Below are 22,804 nucleotides of genomic sequence, written 5' to 3' on the forward strand. Positions count from 1 at the left end.
ATCAAAAGCATTATAAGGAATCATGTTACACTTTCATTGCACTGTTTACACAGATTGCATAATTGCTATAAATAGCACATGAGGAATCTTACAGCCCAGCTTTACCATAAAAACCCTATCACTTTGACCACTCTTTTAATTGACCACTCTATTTTTTCCTCAAAAAGTAATTTTATTTTATCCTTACCAAGTCAACCATTAATGGAAATTAGAACTTTCTCTATCTCTATCTCTATCTCTATCTCTATTGACTATTTTGAGCAATTTCTTTTAGATAACATACAGGGTATAAATGACGGTTCAGAATATGTCAAAGTTGGGATTCAGGAAAGTTGCCTTTACATGTTTTAATCCTCCAAGATGGTAAGCATTTCACTATGAACTGTCAAAAAAAGTTAAACTTTCTGATAATTCCACACTAAAATTATTTTGGCTTTGATGATTTCCTAATTAATTCAATTATTTAAAATCATATTAATTATTTTTTTCTGGGTGAATTGATAGGGTTTATACAGTACACGAATTACATACAATGTAACTTGTAAGTCAAATTTTGACCAAAAATGACAAAAAAATTCCTTAAAAATACAGATTTGCATATTTCATCACAATTTGAACAAGTCTAAGTTGGGTTACCCCTAGGGACCTGTATACCAAATAACAAAGCTGTCTGACCAGCGGTTATGAAGAAGAAGATTTTTTACCAAAAACACCTTTTTTTGGCATTAATTTGCCTATTTTCAACAATATCAAAAAATTAAAAAAACTAGTTTCTCAAAATCGTATTTTTCATCTACACAACAAATATCAAATCAGTAAGTACTGCGGTTCTCAAGATATTTGAGTGGACGGACGCCTCACAAACGGACATACATACATACATACATACATACATACATACATACATACATACATACAGACTGACGACGGACGCCGGACGGATACCCATCCCAATAGCTTCTATAGACTATAGTCTATAGTAGCTAAAAATGGTGAAATTATCATCAAAAGTTAGCAGCACCGAGGCTTTAAATAAATTCACCCCTCTCCCCTGTAATGAAGCTACCAAGCATGTAATTCATTCACCATCATTTAAACACCATAATGCAGCAGGGACTGCGTCATCAGTGATGACTTGTTTATTTTGTTATTAGTCCACCCCGGACTTTGTCCGTGGGGACTTATAGATTGGGTCATGTCCGTCCATCTGTCCGTTCACGCAGATATCTCAGACATGCCCTGGTCAATTTCTTTCAAACTTGGCACAAGGATAGTACCCTATCCCATACAGATGCATGTTGATTTGTTTCACAATGTGATCAAATTTGGCCATGTTCAAGGACTTTTTAGCTAAAAATGAATATACAATTATATGGAAATGTTGTTTTACAGTCATGAGTATCTGGTGTGTGCCGAGAGACAAATATTAAAATTGGACAGTATCATCCTGACCACAGTTTGTCTGACTGGTTGTTTCCTTCTGATTTTCTGACACGGTGATAGGTACAAAATATTATGCTATTCATGATAGTTATACAACATAGCTTGCATTTTGTTCACAGTAGAACTGAGTTTTACATGTAAGATAACTTTCTCGTAAACTGTAAATTCTGGCTTCTGGCAGCTCAAACGTCGCAATACTACATTTTTTGATATGATATGGAGTGATTTGCACACATGCAGTGACAGTCGATATATTCATAGTATGAGAGTCTACTGTACATTAAAGCATAGTGATGTTGACAACTACATGCATGCCAGTGCACGATTTCAAAGTAGCCAGGAGGAAATTCTAATGGTCTTTTAGTGGAAATATAGGTATTAAACGACAGTGAAACAAACAAAATTAGTTATCGTGACCTTGCTAAAGTGCAATCTCGGATCATGTATGATCTGATGATCATGCCAAATTACCATGTCGGATTTAGCCCTGCGTACGATGCTGTGTGTTCCGCTACAGCTATTCGCCCCGCTCACAGCCCTGCAAAGACCCGTACGTAGGGTCGGTGACTTCAAATCCACTTTGGGACTTGACGTAAAAAGCCAAATTACTGCCGAAATTCAGCGTTCTTGGGCCCAAGTCGTATCCCTGCCCACCTCAGCTACTCGATCGCTTCCAAAAATGCCAGTCTTTTATTCAGGTTTCGTAAATAACCGTCGATGTCGGCAACTCTCTCGCTAGCCCTGCGTACGTACGCAGTGTAAGCAGTGCATTCCCTGTGTGCGTTCCTAACACACAGCATTGTACGCAGGGCTAGCGAGAGAGTTGCCGACATCGACGGTTATAAGTAAAAAATGATGTCAAAATCAATGCACAACTGTCGAAATTACCCAAAATAAGCAACTGTGTCGAAAGGACAGTACATCAACATAAAAAGACGCTAGTTTGTTATGACATGGAGGCCGGAGGTAGAAGGACAGAGCATTTCCCTCGTTCTCACCCAGCTATTAGTACGGGCCGCCGGTGGGATTGCCTCGCTATTAAAAACAATGGATTCGCCGGTACTGGGGAGTACCGAGTACGGAGGCCATCATTCTTCAGTCTATCGAAGGAGCGTTTTGTGCCAAAAAATACATGACAGCAATCAAATATACGCTAAAACCTTTAAAACGTCAAAATTCGCAACTGACCGAGAAACATGATGGCCTCGGTTTGCATGGTTTGATTTTACAAAGTCCTTGAAAAACAACGCTAACTTGTTATGTGCGCATGCGCATATTAAGGGGAGACCCATTTGATTTCGGGGGGGTATGCAGGAAGTGGGTATGGGACTTTTTTTTGTTAGAGAGACAGCATTTTTTTATTTCTACAGTCAGACCTGCATCAATTTTTTTTTCAAATGGAGTAGCAGTGCAATTTTTCAAATTTAAGCCAGTGTTTCACATATCACAGGATGTTTTTATTTATTCATTTTACATTCCAACAAATGACAAACAAAATGGAAAGTCTATTATATATACAACTTTAAATTATAGAACAATTTTTTGGCAAATCAACTGTGATCAGTACTATACCTGCTTTTCTTTAAAACAGTCAAGTCCTTTTAAGTTCTCAGGGGAGATGTTATCTTTTGTGGTCAGAGAAACAAGGCTCACACATTGTATTTCATTATATTTGTTGTTCCTCAATTTTCATTGTCAACTTGTAATCTTTCTAACATATTTATATTGAGAGAATAATGTATTGGTTTTAACACTAGTTTATTGACTCCTATCTTGTGTTTTAAATTTTCACGATTTACAGAAGTCAAATAGTCCCATCTAGATATTGCCTATACCATTGAGATATTGCAACAGAAATCCTGAAACATGATTTCTTGGGTCAGAAAAGGGAAGGAAAACATCGAGTGCACCGAGGTGTACAGTAGTGAATGCTTATATCATAAGTGCTGGAAAAAAAAAACATAAAAATTACTTGTGGTAAAAACATTTGCGTGCCTTTGGCAGCATGCCAGCAAAGAATACATGAGAATGAAGTTTCCAAAATTTTGCTCATTTCAACAGCATTGTGACAATTCCTTTTTTATTTCTGTCTGTTATGAGAATATTTTTTTCTCAAGCCATTACAGGCTTAATTTATTTCTTTTATTTCACCTGGTGACAATTTTTTTCCTCGAAATCCTCCATACCCCCCCAGAAATCAAGTGGTTCTCCCCTAAGTGAGCCCCTGACCTATACGGGCCAGTGGATTACTTCCTCAGTAGAACTGATATGCCTGCCAGTACCGGTGTTTATCGCCTACGGAGGCCATCATTCTTCAGTACAAAAAAATAACACGACAGCTGCAAAAGTGCATCACTGTCAACTTCATAACTATAGAATCTATTGAAATACACAGTGAAACGTTCACAAAGTAAAAAATGTGCCCATACCGAGAAACAAGATGGCGTCCGTTTCGATTCTTCAACTCAGATTTTGTCCTACAGTTGTGCGCATGCGCAGACGGTAGCTTTAGCGAAAGTGAGGCAAAATCAAGTAAATATAAAATAAAAATGGATAAAAATATTGTTTAAAAATAATGTAAGGCTTGTAACCTCCACAAATGTAATAATCTCCACAAATGTAATATCAACCACAATTGTAATAAAATGCACCCATAAATGTAATATCGCCCATAAATGTAACAAAATCAACCATAAATGTAATAAAAACACCAACCACAAATGTAATAAATGGTAACCATAAATGTAATAAAAAAAACACCCACAAATGTAATACTTATCAACCATAAATGTAATAAATCTATTTTGTCGTTGCAATCGAGGAATTAGCCCCTAAATATTGATATATGTAATAAGGAAAGCAACTCCACACATTATTCATTTCTTAATTGTTTGTGTTTAGTGTGTTTTGCATATTTGAAAATGTATTTTACGTTTCCCTGTTTTGTGTACAGAACTGATTGGCCATGGCTAGACACAGCTGTAATCTGAACGTCAGTGCAGTCTCTACTCCAGAGTGGGAACGACTGTAAAACACTACGATCCTTTACCGCCGTTTTTTCGAAAATTGCCGTACTTTCTTAATCGATCGCCTCAAATTCGTCTTCAGTGGATAAGTTGTGTGGAATATATAATCGACAGATTGTCTGTATTCCTATGTTGTCCCCGGCCACTTGAAGTTTGTTCCTTCACTGGGGATGCCAGGATGTCTGATTTTGTTCTACTGTGTTCAAGGTAGTGTTCGTATTGTTTTTTACTAGATTGAAATATATGTTCTCGTCAACATGTTTTGTGTCGTAAGTTTCTGTTATAAGGTTTTATATTTCTCTGTTATTTGTTCTGAGACATCTGTCATAAACTTTGTGTGGTATCACAGGTTGACGTCCTAGTTATTTTGACGCTTCCTTATTATGTAATTATCAGTGTCTAGAAACTGCTGTTCCACTTTCATCATCTAACGGTTTGATCAGTACCTCGCCGTTTCTGATAGCGTTCTCAAAGTATTCTATTCTGTGTTTCGGAAAGGAAACCTAGTTTCAGGAAAGTATGCAATAACATTACACTAGTCTTATTAAAGTTATTATTTACTCAGGGCATTGATAAACAAATGATCACATATGCAAGTTCAAGTTTATTACATTTATGGTTGAGTTTTATTACATTTATGGTTAATTGTTTATTACATTTGTGGTTGCGGGTTGTTACATTAATGGTTGACTATTTTATTACATTTGTGTTGATTTTATTACAATTGTGGTTGATATTACATTTGTGGAGATTATTACATTTGTGGAGGTTACAAGGCATGATTCACCAATTTTGAACATTTCTGATGGTATTTCAACTATACGAACACCCATGCTAAACATCACAATAATCAAATCAGTGGTTTCGAGGAAAAAGTGAAAATAGTGGTTTTCAGAAAAAAGCTAAAAAAGTGACTTTAAAATGATTCAATCAAAAAAAGAAAAAGACCGTTTGAGATACATGCCCAAGTGACCACCAGACCAAATTTCAGAAAAAAGTTACTGAAGCGTTTCTGAGATACCTGCGTCCACAGCATACGGCTCACTATGTTGGCCATATTGGGCCGCGCCATCACATTAGTACTTTGTGCCCACAGGGCACAAAGGACTAAAATGACAATATTGTCTTAAAAATACAAATTTGTATCAATATCCACATATCTAGCTATTGTCATCTCTGTACGTCTGTGTACCAAATATAAAAGCTGTCTGTCCAGGGGTTTTAAAAAGAAAATACTGTTTAAGATTTTTTGAACAAAAATGACAAAATTGCTCCAAAAAAGTAATTTTCCCAATTTTGTCATAATTTCAACAAATTAGAAGGGTAACACCCTCACAAAGATCCAACCAAAATTTGAGAGCGATTGGGCAGGCGGTTTCAGAGAAGAATAATTTTTACTGAAAACGAGAAAAATCACCAAAAAATTCAGCAAAAATACAAAATTAAGGATATCTTCACAATATTCATATAACTGTATAAGGTTCACCTAAGGTACTTGCACACATATTTTCAAAGCAATCAAAACAGCGGTTGTCAAGTTATTCATTCTTGACCATTTTCACATTTTTTAAGCTCATTTGCATAATTTTCGCAATGCAGACTTCATTTGAACACAATCCCATCTATAGCCCAGGATGCATCCACACACCAAATACGTGCAGCGGTTTGCGTGTTTTTGACTGTACGTACATACATACATACATACATACATACATACATACACACATACATACAGACGCCATTGACTTCAGCTTATACAATAAACTCACATTGGTAAAACCAAATGTGAGCTTAAAATAGCCCTAAAAAGAGAAATATCACAATTTCCCCACAATTTTAACAATTCTGACAGAAGACACAACCCTAAGCTCAAGAGTATCAAGTTTCAAGTTTCAACAACAACTTTAGGAGAAAATGATTTTTTGACAAATATGGGAAAAATTGCCCAAAAATACAAACATAAAAATTTTACCACAATTTCAATATTTCTGACAGAGGCTAACTCTAACACATGCATACAAAGTTTCAAGGCAATGGGACGAGTGCTTTCAGAGATTTTTTGACCGAAAATAGGTAACATTGCCCCAAAAATACAACTATCACAATTTCACCACAATTTGAACGAATCTAACTCAAGTCACCATAAAGATCCTGAAAAGCAAGTTTCAACCAAATCTGGTGTGTGGATACTGAGTTTTAGCAACTTGCTTGATTTTTTCAAATTTACTTTATTTGCATAATTTTGACACTGACATATTCAATTGAGCAAATTCAATCTCCACCCATGGGTGCACCTGTAGAGCAAATACTAAGATGGGTGTAGGTGCTGCGGTTTTGGAATTGTTGATGTGGGTGGACATACATTCGTAGACATACATACAGATACATACATACAGACACAAACGACCAACCACATTAGACAATCTTGAATTTCTATTAACCAGTGGGTATACCGGTATGATAATTACTGTTCTAAAAATATCTTCTCTTGCAGTAAACATGACTAATTGAATTTAAGGTCATGGAGGAGAATGACCCCAAGAATGTTCTAGCCTAATTCAACTCAGGTCATGGGTGGAGCAACAACATGTAATCAATTGATCTTTTCTCCAAATGTTTTCACTATAAAACATTAGGTGGGTTTACACGTGTATTTTTTTAAACCTGAGCGAATCTGATTAGTCGCTCTGTAAATATTCCTTATCAGCGATCTAAGCAATCTCACGTTTACACGTCATACACAAGGTATAAATTTAGTTTGGGTCAAGCGAAAGAAATAACGCCACCAACAATGCAGTAGTCTTCATAACAACGTATAGCCCGTACATCGAAACGACAAAAATCAAGCAAGCCCTGACAGAAAACTGGAGTGAACTTGAAAAAGACGAAACACTAAAAAAACTGTTCCAAAACCAACCAATAATCGCATATAGAAGGAACAGAAATATAGGCGACACACTTATGAGAGCCAGACTTCACAGAAACTACAATAGCTCAAACTCAGGTTCACACGAACCTACACAAACACAACAAGACCAAACAGTAGACATTCTAGCTTCCCTACCAAACGTAAGTGGAACAACATATTATAAAATAAAAACAATCAACCATTCAACACGTCTCTCCAATCAAAAATGAATTTTAAGCGACTGATGAAGAAAACTCTGTTTTCGAAACGTAGCGCCAAAGGATCACAGTGTCAGTAGTCTCTCAGCTCCAGTGCGGATTAACACAGGACACGTAGATTATGGGTACGTCTCGCCATGGCCAAGCAACATTTTACATAAAACAGTTAAACATGATATACACTTATATTATACACAATATCATACACAAAACACAAACCTCCCAAATATGAACGATGTGTGGAGTTGCTTTCCCTTTACTACCAGTTGCTTTCCCTTTACTACCTACAACTCATCGTAAAATGGCATCGTTTTTCTAGCTCTGCCACTACGACTGTTGTTGTCGGACACGGACTTGAACTGAGCTCACAACCGTTTGATTTTGTTGTGGCATTGTTCCACTGTCCTCTCGAGTCCCTTCTCCCTGGCCTTGGCAGCGACGACTTCATACACTTTCCGATCCCTCGACGTGCCGTCCATCATATGGATGAAATTTTCGTCTCTCCAGATTGACATTAGTAGCCTGATCTCTTCCTGCGGCCAATTGTTGCTGCAATCGCGAGAGCTTACTTGAACACCGTCCATTGTGGTAATGACCGCAAGCCCGAAGACAGGATATAGTTCGGCGTTTAGTTCGGTGTTCTGGTCACACGTGTAAATAGGCCATTGTTGCTAGATTAGACAACATTTTCTGATAGTACTAGTAGACAAAAGTGATTTGAGCATCAAGAATGTGACTAAAACGTGACGTAACGGAGTATTGTATTTACATACAAAAGGGCACTTATGACCTTCTTTCCGTTGTGAGATAATGAGCTGCCAGGGTCGTGTTTTCGATGTGTCTTGGGTACATCTCGGACATGACTTGAATGTGCCTAAAATGCTGTCAAACACCAGCCGAGTCAGTCTGAACGCAAGTTTTGCTGTATAATGTGTATGTGCACTTACCTTTTAGCAAGTATTTTTCTTTCATCTGAGGTGTAGTCCAATGACCCAATAGCACCATGCCCATGAGTTGGCATAAAACCTATGATGGCAAGTAGCACAGTTCTTACTGCAGATACAAAAACCAAAAGCGGACTTATAAACTATGACACTGCAATCTTAATCTCTATGTGTGAAGAGCAAATTCACATTTTTTGCTCACGTGTTGACACACGTGGGCATATGTCGCAGCGATGTCTGTCTGTCTGTGTGTCTGTATGTCTGTGTGTCTGTCTGTGTACTCAATATCTCAAAAACGGCTCATCAGATCAGAATCAAATCTGGTACATAGATTTAGTTTGCAAATGGCAAGAACTGATTAGTTTTTGGTGGGTGTGGCTTGCTTTCTTTTTGCTCATTTGCATAATTAATGATTTTAGAAAAAACTGATATATATTGACAACAACCGCACACAATTTGATGAGATTCGCTACAAATGTTGATCACACCAAGATATATCAGCTTTGAAAGATATTAAGGGGTGACGTGAAAGATAATTACTAATTTGCATGTTTAATGAAATTTCCTAATTAGGAGTATATATCTGAATTTACTCGATCAAAATTGACGAAACTTGGTATGCATATTGAAGATACTATGATTTAACATTACTGAAAGTCATTAAGCATTTTTACTACATCCAAATCCCAATTTGCATATTTAATGAATTTTTGAAATTAAGGATATATATTTGAAGCTACATGACCAAAATTGATGAAACTTACCATGTGCATTGAAGATACTATGATAGGACATTATTAAATGTAATTCAGCATTTTTACATCAGCCAATTCCTAATTTGCATATTTTATGAATTTCCTTATTAGGGGTATTTATCTGATTTGATGGGACCAAAGTTGATGAAACTGGCTATGCACATTAAAGATACTATGACAGAACATTATTGAAAGTCACTAAGCATTTAAACTTTAGCCAATTCCTTATTTGCATATTTAATGAACTTTCATAATCAGGGATATTTATCTGTATTGACTGAAGCAAAGTTGACAAAACTTGCTATGTACATTAAAGATGCTACGATACGACATTATTGAAAGTCAATAGTCATTTTTACTTCATCCAGCTCCTAATTTGCATATTTAATTAATTTTTGAAATTAGGGATATATATTTGGATTTACATAACCAAAATTGATGAAACTTGCTATGTACATTAAAGATACTATTATGTAGGCTAACATTATTGAAAAGCATTAAGCATTTTTGCTTCAGCCAATTCCTAATGTGTGTATTTAATTAACTTTCCTAATTAGGGATATATACTTGGATTTATTTGATCAAAGTTGGCATAACATGCTATGTACATTGATGATTATACCTTGTTATACCAATATTGGAATCATTTCACACTTAAGTTTTCATGTCAGCTAATTTATAGTTTGCATATCTAATGAGCTTTCAAAGTTTGGAATATATAGTTTGATGGACTTGAGCAAAGGCAATTACACTTGCATATAAAGTGGTGATACAATGATAGCAGTCAAAGAAATCAATTATTTTTATTTCAGCTAATTACATATTTGAATACTTAATGACCTATAGAGTTAATCTGTGGTGAATATTGTTTATTATGTTGATCATAATTATTTCAATGAAGTTGCAAACATGTGGCAAAGGTTCATATTTACACATAACTGCAATATATAATGAAACACGTGAGCATTTACAGTTCATATCTGGTTACTGTTATTTTTCAAACCGCACACGAGAACATTCATTGTAATTTTAACAATAGAGTTGTACGGTACTCACTGGTGAAAAATTGTTCGATTTGATTCCAAAAAGATTTTGCTTGTTTACATTCAATGAACATGTGAAATTTGTCATTTGTTACATTACAAACTCAACAATGGCTAGTTGGAGTCATTTTCCATCTCTACAGATTAAAACAGTATGGAAGAGTATCATGTATAAGGTTATACATAAAGTTTGAAAGTTTCCTTTCCTTTGTCATCTGTATTACTCTTTTGTACCAAAGCTTTGACCAGTCACACATGGGTCCAAAATTCAGAATTCTGTTCCATATACCAGTATTTGGGATCCAAGGCTTAATGAATTTCTGCGTAATAAAAGACCAGTAGTACTCTTTTGTGGTTTCCTTATCAACACTGTTTTGATGACAACTTTGTTTCAGGAAGACAAAAAGTGTTGGCAAAGCAATATCAAAGAATCTAATCTAACATTAGAACACATCACAGTTTCTCGCCAATGCCATGGTATTGCATTATATAACATATGAATAACTTGTATACCAAATTTACCGAATTTGACTTGTCATGCAAAGCATGATAAATCCATTAGGTATGGATATTCTCGTCTAAATGTATGATATCTTTTAGAAATACAACATTAGATTTTAGCCGCACTTTTCAATCCCAGGTTCTTGCATCAGTGGAGTTTTCCTCCAAGTCAAACACTTGGCCAGTACAATGTTTGATTTCTATAACATTAATTACACAAACTGATCTCAATCTTTTGTCACCTTTTGCTAATCCTGCAAACAGAGTTTATACAAGTGTTTGATTGACGGTCAGTTCAAATTGCCAATGGTCATTGATTCCCCACCACAAACACTCAAATTTCCAAAAAAATTGTCTTCCAGTCATGTTAGACTTTGAATATAACCACAGAGTTCGATTGGCAGCAACTTCGCGCTGACCGCTTGGCAGTATGTCTGGGTTTTTGCAGCCAGGGAAAACTAAAGAGTGGCATTTTCTGGAGCGTGTGCCTGCATGTTGCCTATTCAGTGTCCAATTACACAATGAAAGCCGCCATAGCTTTGTGTCCTTTTAAAGGGAGGCTCTGCCTTTAAGTCACGTTTCAAAGTATAACACTTTAACCTTGAATTATATGTCTATACCCGGTATAATTTGCTGCAAAATATTTTTCGGTGATGACCACCCTCCTCCAACTTCATGCCATGCAAGTATACATTGTTTAGATAAGTTAAGAAAAGCAATAATTTCTGGACAATGAGCAGGCACATGAAAATTCATGAAGAAAATTATTTTGTCTAAGTTTGGTTTTTGCAAGTAAAAAGAAAAGGATGCATTTCCAATAGGGTATAGCATAATTTGCATTCTCTTTCAAACCAGATATGAACTGTAAATGCTCACGTTTCATTATATATTGCAGTTATGTGTAAATCTGAACCTTTGCCACATGTTTGCAACTTCATTGAAAGTATTATGATCAACATAATGAACAATATTCACCACAAATTAACTCTATAGGTCATTAAGTATTCAAATATGTAATTAGCTGAAATAAAAATAATTAATTTCTTTGACTGCTGTCATTGTATCACCACTTTATATAGCAAGTGTAATTGCCTTTGGTCAAGTCCTTCAAACTATATATTCCAAACTTTGAAAGCCCATTCGATATGCAAACTATAAATTAGCATGAAAACTTAAGTGCGAAATGACTTCCAATATTGGTATAACCTGATATAATCATCAATGTACATAGCATGTTATACCAACTTTGATCAAATAAATCCAAGTCCATATCCCTAATAAGGAAAGTTCATTAAATACACAAATTAGGAATTGGCTGAAGCAAAAATGCTTAATGCCTTTCAATAATGTTAGCCTACGTAATAGTATCGTTAATGTACATAGCAAGTTTCATCAATTTTGGTCGTGTAAATAAAATTATATATCCCAAATTTCAAAAATTCATTAAATATGCAAATTAGGAGCTGAATGAAGTAAAAATGACTAATGACTTTCAATAATGTCGTATCATAGTACCTTTAATGTACATAGCAAGTTTCGTCAACTTTGGTCTAGTCAATACAGATAAATATCCCTGATTATGAAAGTTAATAAAATATGCAAATAAGGAATTGGCTAAAGTTCAAATGCTTAATGACTTTCAATAATTTTCTATCATAGTATCCTTAATGTACATAGCCAGTTTCATCAACTTAGGTCGCGTCAATTCAGATACATACCCCTAATTAGGAAAGTTCATAAAATATGCAAATAAGGATTTGGATGAAGTAAAAATGCTAAATGACTTTCAATAATGTTAAATCATAGTATCTTCAATATGCATACCAAGTTTCGTCAATTTTGATCGAGTAAATTCAGATATATACTCCTAATTAGGAAATTTCATTAAACATGCAAATTATTAATTATCTTTCACGTCACCCCTTAATATCTTTCAAAGCTGATATATCTTGGTGTTGTCAACATTTGTAGCGAATATCATTAAACTGTGTGCAGTCGTTGTGAATATATATCAGTTTTTTCTAAAATCATTAATTATGCAAATGAGCAAAAAGTAAGCAAGCCACATCCACCAAAAACTAATCAGTTCTTGCCATTTGCAAACTGAATCTATGTACCAGATTTGATTCTGATCTGATGAGCCGTTTTTGAGATATTGAGTACACAGACAGACAGACACACACACACAGAGACAGACATCGCTGCGACATATGCTCACGTGTGTCAACACGTGAGCAAAAAACGTGTAACCCAGACTGCAAGAAAAGATTTCCTTTGTGAAAAGACATCGTGCATCTGAAGCCCGCCTTGCTGATAGTTACCTATAATTATGTTACACTTAATCCTATCAATTCTGGAACCCCATGAGAAGTTAAAGAATAACATTTCTAATCGCTTCAAAAATGTAACTGGAATATCACAAATATTAAGGAGATACATAGTTTTAGCAGCTGCAAGAGATTTAATGACAGTAATTTTACCAAAGAAAGTCAAGTTTTTAATGGACCACCATGATAATAAATTTTCAACACACACAAACTTTTTACATAATACATTATTTATCCAATTGATGAATTGCTTGAGAAGTACCTAGGGATTTAATTGGCTCTTTTGGCCATCTTATAACAGTGTAACAATCCTTTCTAAATTTCAACGCACCAACCCAAAGGCCCTCAGTCTTATTTCAATTTAGACTTGGGCTGCTACAGAGCTGAATGTAATTACAACCTCAATTGTCCTTAAAATAGAAATTTCATCGGTTACAAAAATGGTTGTATCATCAGTTATCTGAGAAATGCGAATATCTTTAGATAGACTGGCTTAAAAATTTATCTTGAAACCCTTAATATCATTATCAGAATTAACTTGAATGGCAAGGATTTCAACAATTAACAAAAATACCGTCAAGGACAGTGTGCTCACATTCGGTTTGAATTGGTCCATTTGAGAAATATTTAAATCAGGAAAAACAAGAATGACAAAAGCAAATAAGGTCTCCAACTTTGGTACTGGAGGTCATCTTTAGAAACATGCATATCAACTTCTATAGCAATGGGACAAGCAGATCCTAAATACATAAGCAAATGTCAACAACAAAAATATACAGAGAAGTTTGATAAAAAGAAAAGGTGGGAGTGGGTAAAAAAATGTACAAGGGATCTGGTAAAAAAGTAATGCTACCTCATCAATCTTCTAGACCCTATCCCCTCCTGAATATCAAATGTTCCATCCCTTGGTATTACATAACGCCAGATGACAGGAAATATATTTACAACCTTGGGGAGTTTTTAATAATGCCATGAGTGTTATCATTCTAATGTAAACAGCACTTAAGTTAGTTACAGATAGTGAAATGCCTTCCACTGTGGGTGGTGATTACAACATCTGGAATTATCTTGGATCCAAATTTCTCATCAGTTCTTGTATGTCTTACATAGAAAAGTTGCAAAAATTGGTCCAAAATGAAAAAAATTCACCTATGCTTTGTTTTCTGGATCAAATTTTCCTACAAATTGATACCAAATATGACAAAATTATGTTCACAGCCTTCGAAACTGTCTCACAACATATCCTGGGTTGGTGTAGGTCATTTAAGGGCACAAACAGAGAAAATTACCTAAAATATACAAATTTGGGGGTTTCCAAACACTTTGAGCAGAAAATTTATCTAATAACATCCCTCCGGACTTTATACCAAATTACAAAGCTATCAAACAAGTAATTTTGAGAACAAGTTTTCTTGACCAAAAATGACAATATTGTCTTAAAAATACAAATTTGTATATTTCAGGACAATTTCCACATATCTAACTATTGTCATCTCTGTACGTCTGTGTACCAAATGCAAAAGCTGTCTGTCCAGGGGTTTTAAAAAGAAAATACTGATTAAGATTTTTTTGACCAAAAATGACAAAAATTGCTCCAAAATAGTAATTTTCCCAATTTTAGTCATAATTTCAACAAATTAGAAGAGTAACACCTTCGCAAAGATCCAACCCAAATTTGAGAGCGATTGGGCTGGCGGTTTCAGAGAAGAAGAATTTTTACTGAAAATGAGAAAAATAGCGTCAATGACACTGTAGCTCCATCCTGACTATTTAGTGTTTGTTCTCTGGTCAGATATTTGAACATGTGTGAAAGGGATAAGTGCATGAAGTGAAAATACTTAAATGAAATGTACTGGAGACAGTGAAATATGTTTAATGTAATTATTCAGAATATAAAATGGAAAAAATACAGAATGAGATATATCGAATACTGTGATACAACCATTAACTCAACAAGTCATTTACAATGACATAGTCCTCCACTTGTAATAGGAGTATTAGTCTTGATGGGGCAGGAAAATATGGTCATTAAGAAGTATCACTGGAGTGTATATGTTGAGATCTATGGGCACATAGGTCTATGTCGTTGTTCCCAATTTGAAACACATGTGGCATGTCTAAGTTATGGTTCTAAATCGGGAAAAAAGATCAGACCTCTAGCAGTATTGGCCAGCCAAGAAATACATATGTGCATTATAAATGAGGTACAAGATGTGACATCTTCAGGTCTAATATTCTATCAAAATTGGAGGGTATAGAACTTGTGGTTACTGAAATATGCATATATATGTATAATCAAGGTCAAAGGTCATCGAGGTCACATGACATTTTGAAAAAAAAAATTATATTGCTAATTAATTCCTATATGCCAAAAAATCAGATCTCTAGCTCTATTCGCTTGCCCAGAATTAGATGTGTACATAATTAATGAGGTAAAGCGTGTGTTGTCATAAGGTCTCCCATCCTACTAAATACAAAGGACATAACACTTATTTATTGACATAAACATATATTTTAGGTAAAAGGTCATCGAGGTCACATGACATTTGGTCAAATAATTTCTCTCCTATAGTTATCCCTATATACCAAAAATCAGACATCCAGCTCTATTGGCTCGCTCAGAATGAGATATGCTCATAATTATTAAGGTACAGTATGTGGCGTCATAAGGTGTCCAATCATACCAACATGAAGGGTGTAGCACTTGTGGTTACCGAGTTATGGAAAAATATGTATATTTGAGGTCAAAGGTCACCGAGGTCACGTGACATTTTGTCAAAAAAATTGTTTTGCTAAGTTATCCCTATATACCAAAAATCAGACCTCTAGCTCTATTGGCTCGCTCAAAATTAGATATGTGCATAATTAATGAGGTACAATATGTGGCATCATAAGCTGTCCCATCATACCATACATGAAGGGTGTAGCACTTGTGGTTACTGAGTTATGGACAAATATGTATATTTGAGGTCAAAGGTCATCCAGGTCACGTGACATTTTGTCAAAAAAATTGTATTGCTAAGTTATCCCTATATACCAAAAATCAGACCTCTAGCTCTATTGGCTCGCTCAAAATTAGATATGCACATAATTAATGAGGTACAATATGTTGCGTCATAAGGTGTCCCATCATACCATACATGAAGGCTGTAGCACTTGTGGTTACTGAGTTATGGACAAATATGTATATTTGAGATCAAAGGTCATCAAGGTCACATGACATTTTGTCAAAATATCCGAGATATATGCGTGAACGGATGGACTTACGGATGGACGAAAGACGGACATGACCCAATCTATAAGCTCACTGGACTTCATCTGTGGGGACTAAAAATTGTGTCACTGCATCCTTTTTGCAATATGAATACGATGAGAAACTAAATTTTATTTTTCGTGGCCTTATACATGGGAGTCTATGGAGATCTGCCTTATACATGGGAGTCTATGGACGTGTAAACTAAAAATATGCAAATTTCACCACGATTTGCCCAAATTTGGGAAAGGTCACTCCTATGCACTTCCATACCAAGTTTCAAATCAATCGGACTTGTGGTTTCAGAGCAGGAGATTTTTTGACCAAAAATGGGAGAAAATTACACAAAAATTCATGAAAAATAGCAAGTCCAAGATACTGACCCAAGATGTGCACAATCATTTCATGTCAGCCCAAAGTACTTACATGCTAATTTTTCATGTAATCTGCTCAGTGGTTATTGAGTTTTTTCAATTTTGACTGTTTTTACATTTTTTCACTTAATTTGCATATTTTTGGCAATGACAACTTCATTTGAACAAAATCTCATCTACAGCCCATCATCCATGTACACACCAAATATCAAGATGAAATGTACAGCGGTTTTGAGTTTTTGATGTTGACGGACAGACATACAGACATACAGACATACAGACATACAGACGTACAGACATACAGACATACAGACATACATACATACAGACATTTCCCTAGCCTATAAGAATAGCTTCCATTGCCATATATACATATGGCTATGGGAGCTAAAAATCACAAAAAAATTCAGCAAAAATACAAAATTAAGGATATCTTCACAATATTCATAAAACTGTATATGGTTAACCTAAGGTACTTGCACACAAATTTTCAAAGCAATCAAAAAAGCGGTTCTTGAGTTATCAATTCTTAACCATTTTCACATTTTGTAAGCTCATTTGCATAATTTTGGCAATGCAGACTTCATTTGAACAAAATCCCATCTATAGCCCAGGATGCATCCACGCACCAAATACCAAGCTGAAATGTGCAGCGGTTTGCGTGTTTTTGATGTTGACGGACATACTGTACGTACATACATACATACATACATACATACATACATACATACATACATACATACATACACACATACATACAGACGCCATCGACTTCAGCTTATACGATAAACTCACATTGGTATAACCAAATGTGAGCTAAAAAGAGTAATGCAGAAATATGATCACTGTCCGACGTCAACCCAACCTAACCACAATAACAGAATGACCTACGGTCATTATGTTAAAAATTGAGGTGAAGTACCATTCACATCAGTGTCTGCGTGATTTATTTGAATTGGAGGATGCAACACAACATGTCAGTGTTGTATATCAAATATTTAATACAATGTACGAGTTGGCAACAAAACTCAAAGAAGACTTTGGATCAAACAACAGCACGTGTGAACAACGCAATGTCGGGTACTATGATCTTTTAAACGATAGCCGGCTGATCGCGTCAACGCAAATGCGTGGTAAAAATAACCACTGAAAAATAATACTGAAAAAATTACAAACTTGTCTTTTGTCTGTCAGGCAACATCTAGTGGGATGGCCTTTTGAGTGGTGGCTAATTGTGTCAACGCGAATACGTGGTAAAGATAGAACGTATTGAGAAAGTAACGAACTTGTTGGTTGGACGAAGAAATAACATTTCACACTTGCCAATCAAAAAATAACACTTGCCACGGGTGTTGGGCGACAGGAATTTTCCAGGCCTGTGCAAGTGATCAGTGATGGGGGAGTTGACAGAATGTGTGTCCTTTTATTTATGGAAAACAAATGTTGATGTGAAATGGCTGGCCAGAGTACGTAAATAGCTGGTGTGGTGTCCAGCTGAAATAAAGACAATATGGTAAGGAGAAACGATGACATATGTATACTTACTACTCCATGAAGGCTGCCAGGTCTCAGGATGATATCCAGATATAGACAAACAAATTTTTTTGCCTATTTCAAATCTGCCATTAGGCTAGAATAAAAAGGAACGTAAACATACCAAGTTAAAATCAGGGACAACAAGGTGCAGGAATGAAGCCAGAGCACAATACACACTTGAAAATGTTGTTTCCCACATAACAGTGTTAGATCTATAACAACCAAGCTATGTGTACATGCTCACGTACAAAATACAAAAGAAAAGTAAATGCCGAAGTATATAAGATTCCATATTGAAACTGTTTGTCCTACCGTACAAAATAATTCAGGGATTATCTCCATCTCATGGAAGTATAATGCTTACATGCCCTTGATATGTTTTTTGCTCACGTATTGACACACGTGAGCATGTCGCAGCGATGTCTGTCTGTCTGTCTGTGTGTCTGTGTGTCTGTCTGTCTGTCTGTCTGTCTGTCTGTCTGTGTACTCAATATCTCAAAAACGGCTCATCAGATCAGAATCAAATCTGGTACATAGATTCAGTTTGCAAATGGCAAGAACTGATTAGTTTTTGGTGGATGTGGCTTGCTTACTTTTTGCTCATTTGCATAATTAATGATTTTAGAAAAAACTGATATATATTCACAACGACTGCACACAATTTGATGAGATTCGCTACAAATGTTGATCACACCAAGATATATCAGCTTTGAAAGATATAAAGGGGTGACGTGAAAGATAATTACTAATTTGCATGTTTAATGAAATTTCCTAATTAGGAGTATATATCTGAATTTACTCGATCAAACGACGAAACTTGGTATGCATATCGAAGATACTATGATTTAATCTTATTGAAAGTCATTAAGCATTTTTACTTCATCCAAATCCTAATTTGCATATTTAATGATTTTTTTTAAATTAAGGATATATATTTGAAGTTACATGACCAAAATTGATGAAATTTGCTAGGTACATTCAAGATACTATGATAGAACATTATTAAATGTCATTCAGCAATTTTACATCAGCCAATTCCTAATTTGCATATTTTATGAACTTTCCTAATTAGGGGTATTTATCTGAATAGACGAGACCAAAGTTGATGAAACTGGCTATGTACATTAAAGATACTATGATAGAACATTATTGACAGTCACTAAGCATTTGAACTTTAGCCAATTTTCTTATTTGCATATTTAATGAACTTTCATAATCAGGGATATTTATCTGTATTGACTGAAGCAAAGTTGACAAAACTTGCTATGTACATTAAAGATGCTACGGTACGACATTATTGAAAGTCATTAAGCATTTTTACTTCATCCAGCTCCTAATTTGCATATTTAATTAATTTTTGAAATTAGGGATATATATTTGAATTTACATGACCAAAATTGATGAAACTTGCTATGTACATTAAAGATACTATTATGTAGGCTAACATTATTGACAGGCATTAAGCATTTTTGCTTCAGCCAATTCCTAATGTGTGCATTTAAGTAACTTTCCTAATTAGGGATATATACTTGGATTTATTTGATCAAAGTTGGCATAACATGCTATGTACATTGATGATTATACCAGGTTATACCAATATTGGAAGTCAGTTCGCACTTAAGTTTTCATGTCAGCTAATTTATAGTTTGCATATCTAATGAGCTTTCAAAGTTTGGAATATATAGTTTGAAGGACTTGAGCAAAGGCAATTACACTTGCTATATAAAGTGGTGATACAATGATAGCAGTCAAAGAAATCAATTATTTTTATTTCAGCTAATTACATATTTTAATACTTAATGACCTATAGAGTTAATCTGTGGTGAATATTGTTTATTATGTTCATCATAATACTTTCCAATGAAGTTGTAAACATGTAGCAAAGGTTCAAATTTACACATAACTGCACTATATAATGAAACATGTGAGCATTTACAGTTCATATCTGGTTAATTGTATTGCCTTATTAGCCCTTGATGTGTGTCACTCATGATGAATTCAATCAAGAGATCAGGATTACAGGTCCATCATGAAAGCTGGCATCACATACAACAACAATTGACTGCTGTTGACTGGTTTCAATTTGCCAAACATATTGCTCCTTTCAAGCCCAGCCCTGATGTGGAATGTTTGAATCATTTATATCATAATCAAAAGAAACCAAAAACATAGGGCCAAGTCCCTGAAGCTACTATAGACATGGATACAAAATTAAGTATTTCCTGACTGTATGAAATTATCTCACTAAGGTCATCCTTGGGACATGTAAACCAAATATTAAAGCTGTCTGACCAGCGGTTTTGAAAAAACAAGCGACTCAACAGTTGACAGAGCTCTGCTGTGTTATGTAGAGAATAACCTTTTGTGACACATGTATAGATGAAGAAGGTGGATATCTTTGATAGCTCATTTCAGGATGGCCTGACCAAAAATGGCAAAAAATTCCGTAAAAATACAGATTTGCATATTTCATCAGACTATATTAGTCTATAATAGCATATAAACGAGAGTTAATTACATTCTAATTAAAGTAAACAAGACTTGCTTAAATCAAGATTTACGTCATAATAAAACAGCATATCTGTTAGGTTATAAAGAATCTTGAGCTGGTTATCTGTCAATATCAGTTTTTTCATCCTATTAACCAAGCACATTTTAACTTTCAAATTAACATTGTAAGTAAGTTCTGTTGAATAAGTTGAGACTGTACGTACTCAGAGAAAGCACACTGAAGAGACAAATGTTTGTAACTTAAGAAGTTCAAGGTCATCAAAAGCATTATAAGGAATCATGTTACACTTTCATTGCACTGTTTACACAGATTGCATAATTGCTATAAATAGCACATGAGGAATCTTACAGCCCAGCTTTACCATAAAAATCCTATCACTTTGACCACTCTTTTAATTGACCACTCTATTTTTTCCTCAAAAAGTAATCTTATTTTATCCTTACCAAGTCAACCGTAAATGGAAATTAGAACTTTCTCTATCTCTATTTATTTGACCACCCTATCATGACAAACTATTATGAGCAATTTCTTTTAGATAACATAAATGGTGGTTCAGAATATGTCAAAGTTGGGATTCAGGAAAGTTGCCTTTACATGTTTTAATCCTCCAAGATGGTAAGCATTTCACTATGGACTGTCAAAAAAAGTTGAACTTTCTGATAATTCCACACTAAAATTATTTTGGCTTTGATGATTTCCTAATTAATTCAATTATTTAAAATCATATTAATTATTTTTTTCTGGGTGAATTGATAGGGTTTATACAGTACAAGAATTACATACAATGTAAGTCAAATTTTGACCAAAAATGACAAAAATATTCCTTAAAGATACACATTTGCATATTTCATCACAATTTGAACAAATCTAACTTGGGTTATCCCTAGGGACCTGTATACCAAATAACAAAGCTGTCTGACCAGCCGTTATGAAGAAGAAGATTTTTTACCAAAAACACCTTTTTTGGCATTAATTTGCCTATTTTCAACAATATCAAAAAATTAAAAAATATAGTTTCTCAAAATCATATTTTTCATTTACACAACAAATATCAAATCAGTAAGTAATGCGGTTCTCAAGATATTTGAGTGGACGGACGCCTCACAAATGGACATACATACATACATACATACATACATACAGACTGACGCCGGACAGATACCCATCCCAATAGCTTCTGTAGACTATAGTCTATAGTAGCTAAAAATAGTGTCAATGACACTGTACTCCAATTTGATGTATCTTGAAGAAAACAATTACAAGATGAATGTTCAAATTGGGTAGTAATAGTTCGGTCCAGCATGTGAATTGAAAAATGGTACAGTTTATATGTTGTACATTTTTGTCATGAACCCCTTTTTTATGAGGATTGTGAGTAGGGCTAGGTGACTCATAAAGCATTGAAAAGTATAGTTGAGTAAAACAGGGAATGTCACTGCCAACACAGAGGATGGTACAAGTATGGGAGAAAGATGTGCTGTCACATAGTCTTTCAAAGATGCCAATCAGAGGGGATATTTATTGGTCCTATCAGTGTTTCCCCCAGGAATACTTGAAAGTGCAGCAGCTGATTAGCATAATTTATCCATGATTAGCATAACAAATGCTTGCTCACAAAATATAAATTTACAGTATGTATAACACATTTCCCTCAAATGTAAAATGAACACTTACAAAAGAAAATAGTGTAAATGACACTGTGCTCCAATTTTGCATCTATATATCTGACATTTTCAGAGTATCTAATTCAATTTGTCATTTCCTAAAAGTAAAAATGCTTCTTTGTGTCTGTCAAGCTTCCACAGTCAGTACATTCAACAAGCATCAAATATGAATGGTACTTCATACAGGAATATTCTACAGGTTATTTCATCCACAAACCTTCTACAGGGAAATGCATTGTGAGTTTTAACCCTTAAAGTGCCATAAACTTTCTATGCAATCCAACTCCCAGGCCAAGGACT

General features: G+C 34.9%; 1 protein-coding gene across 3 annotated transcripts in view; it reads right to left on the minus strand.

The window, feature by feature from the left end:
- The window catches only part of LOC139141687 (ubiquitin-conjugating enzyme E2 J1-like), a 123,309-nt gene that overhangs the window by 52,833 nt on the left and 47,672 nt on the right, over positions 1–22,804 (minus strand). For all 3 annotated transcript variants that reach the window (XM_070711273.1, XM_070711272.1, XM_070711271.1), the window contains 2 exons: positions 18,338–18,422; positions 8,543–8,648 (listed from right to left, as the gene is read on the minus strand). In XM_070711273.1, the coding sequence (XP_070567374.1) occupies positions 8,543–8,648; positions 18,338–18,422 (191 nt within the window). The remainder of the gene's footprint in view (positions 1–8,542; positions 8,649–18,337; positions 18,423–22,804) is intronic.

Source organism: Ptychodera flava, chromosome 10 (genome assembly GCF_041260155.1).
Source record: "Ptychodera flava strain L36383 chromosome 10, AS_Pfla_20210202, whole genome shotgun sequence".
Taxonomy (NCBI): Eukaryota; Metazoa; Hemichordata; class Enteropneusta; family Ptychoderidae; genus Ptychodera; species Ptychodera flava.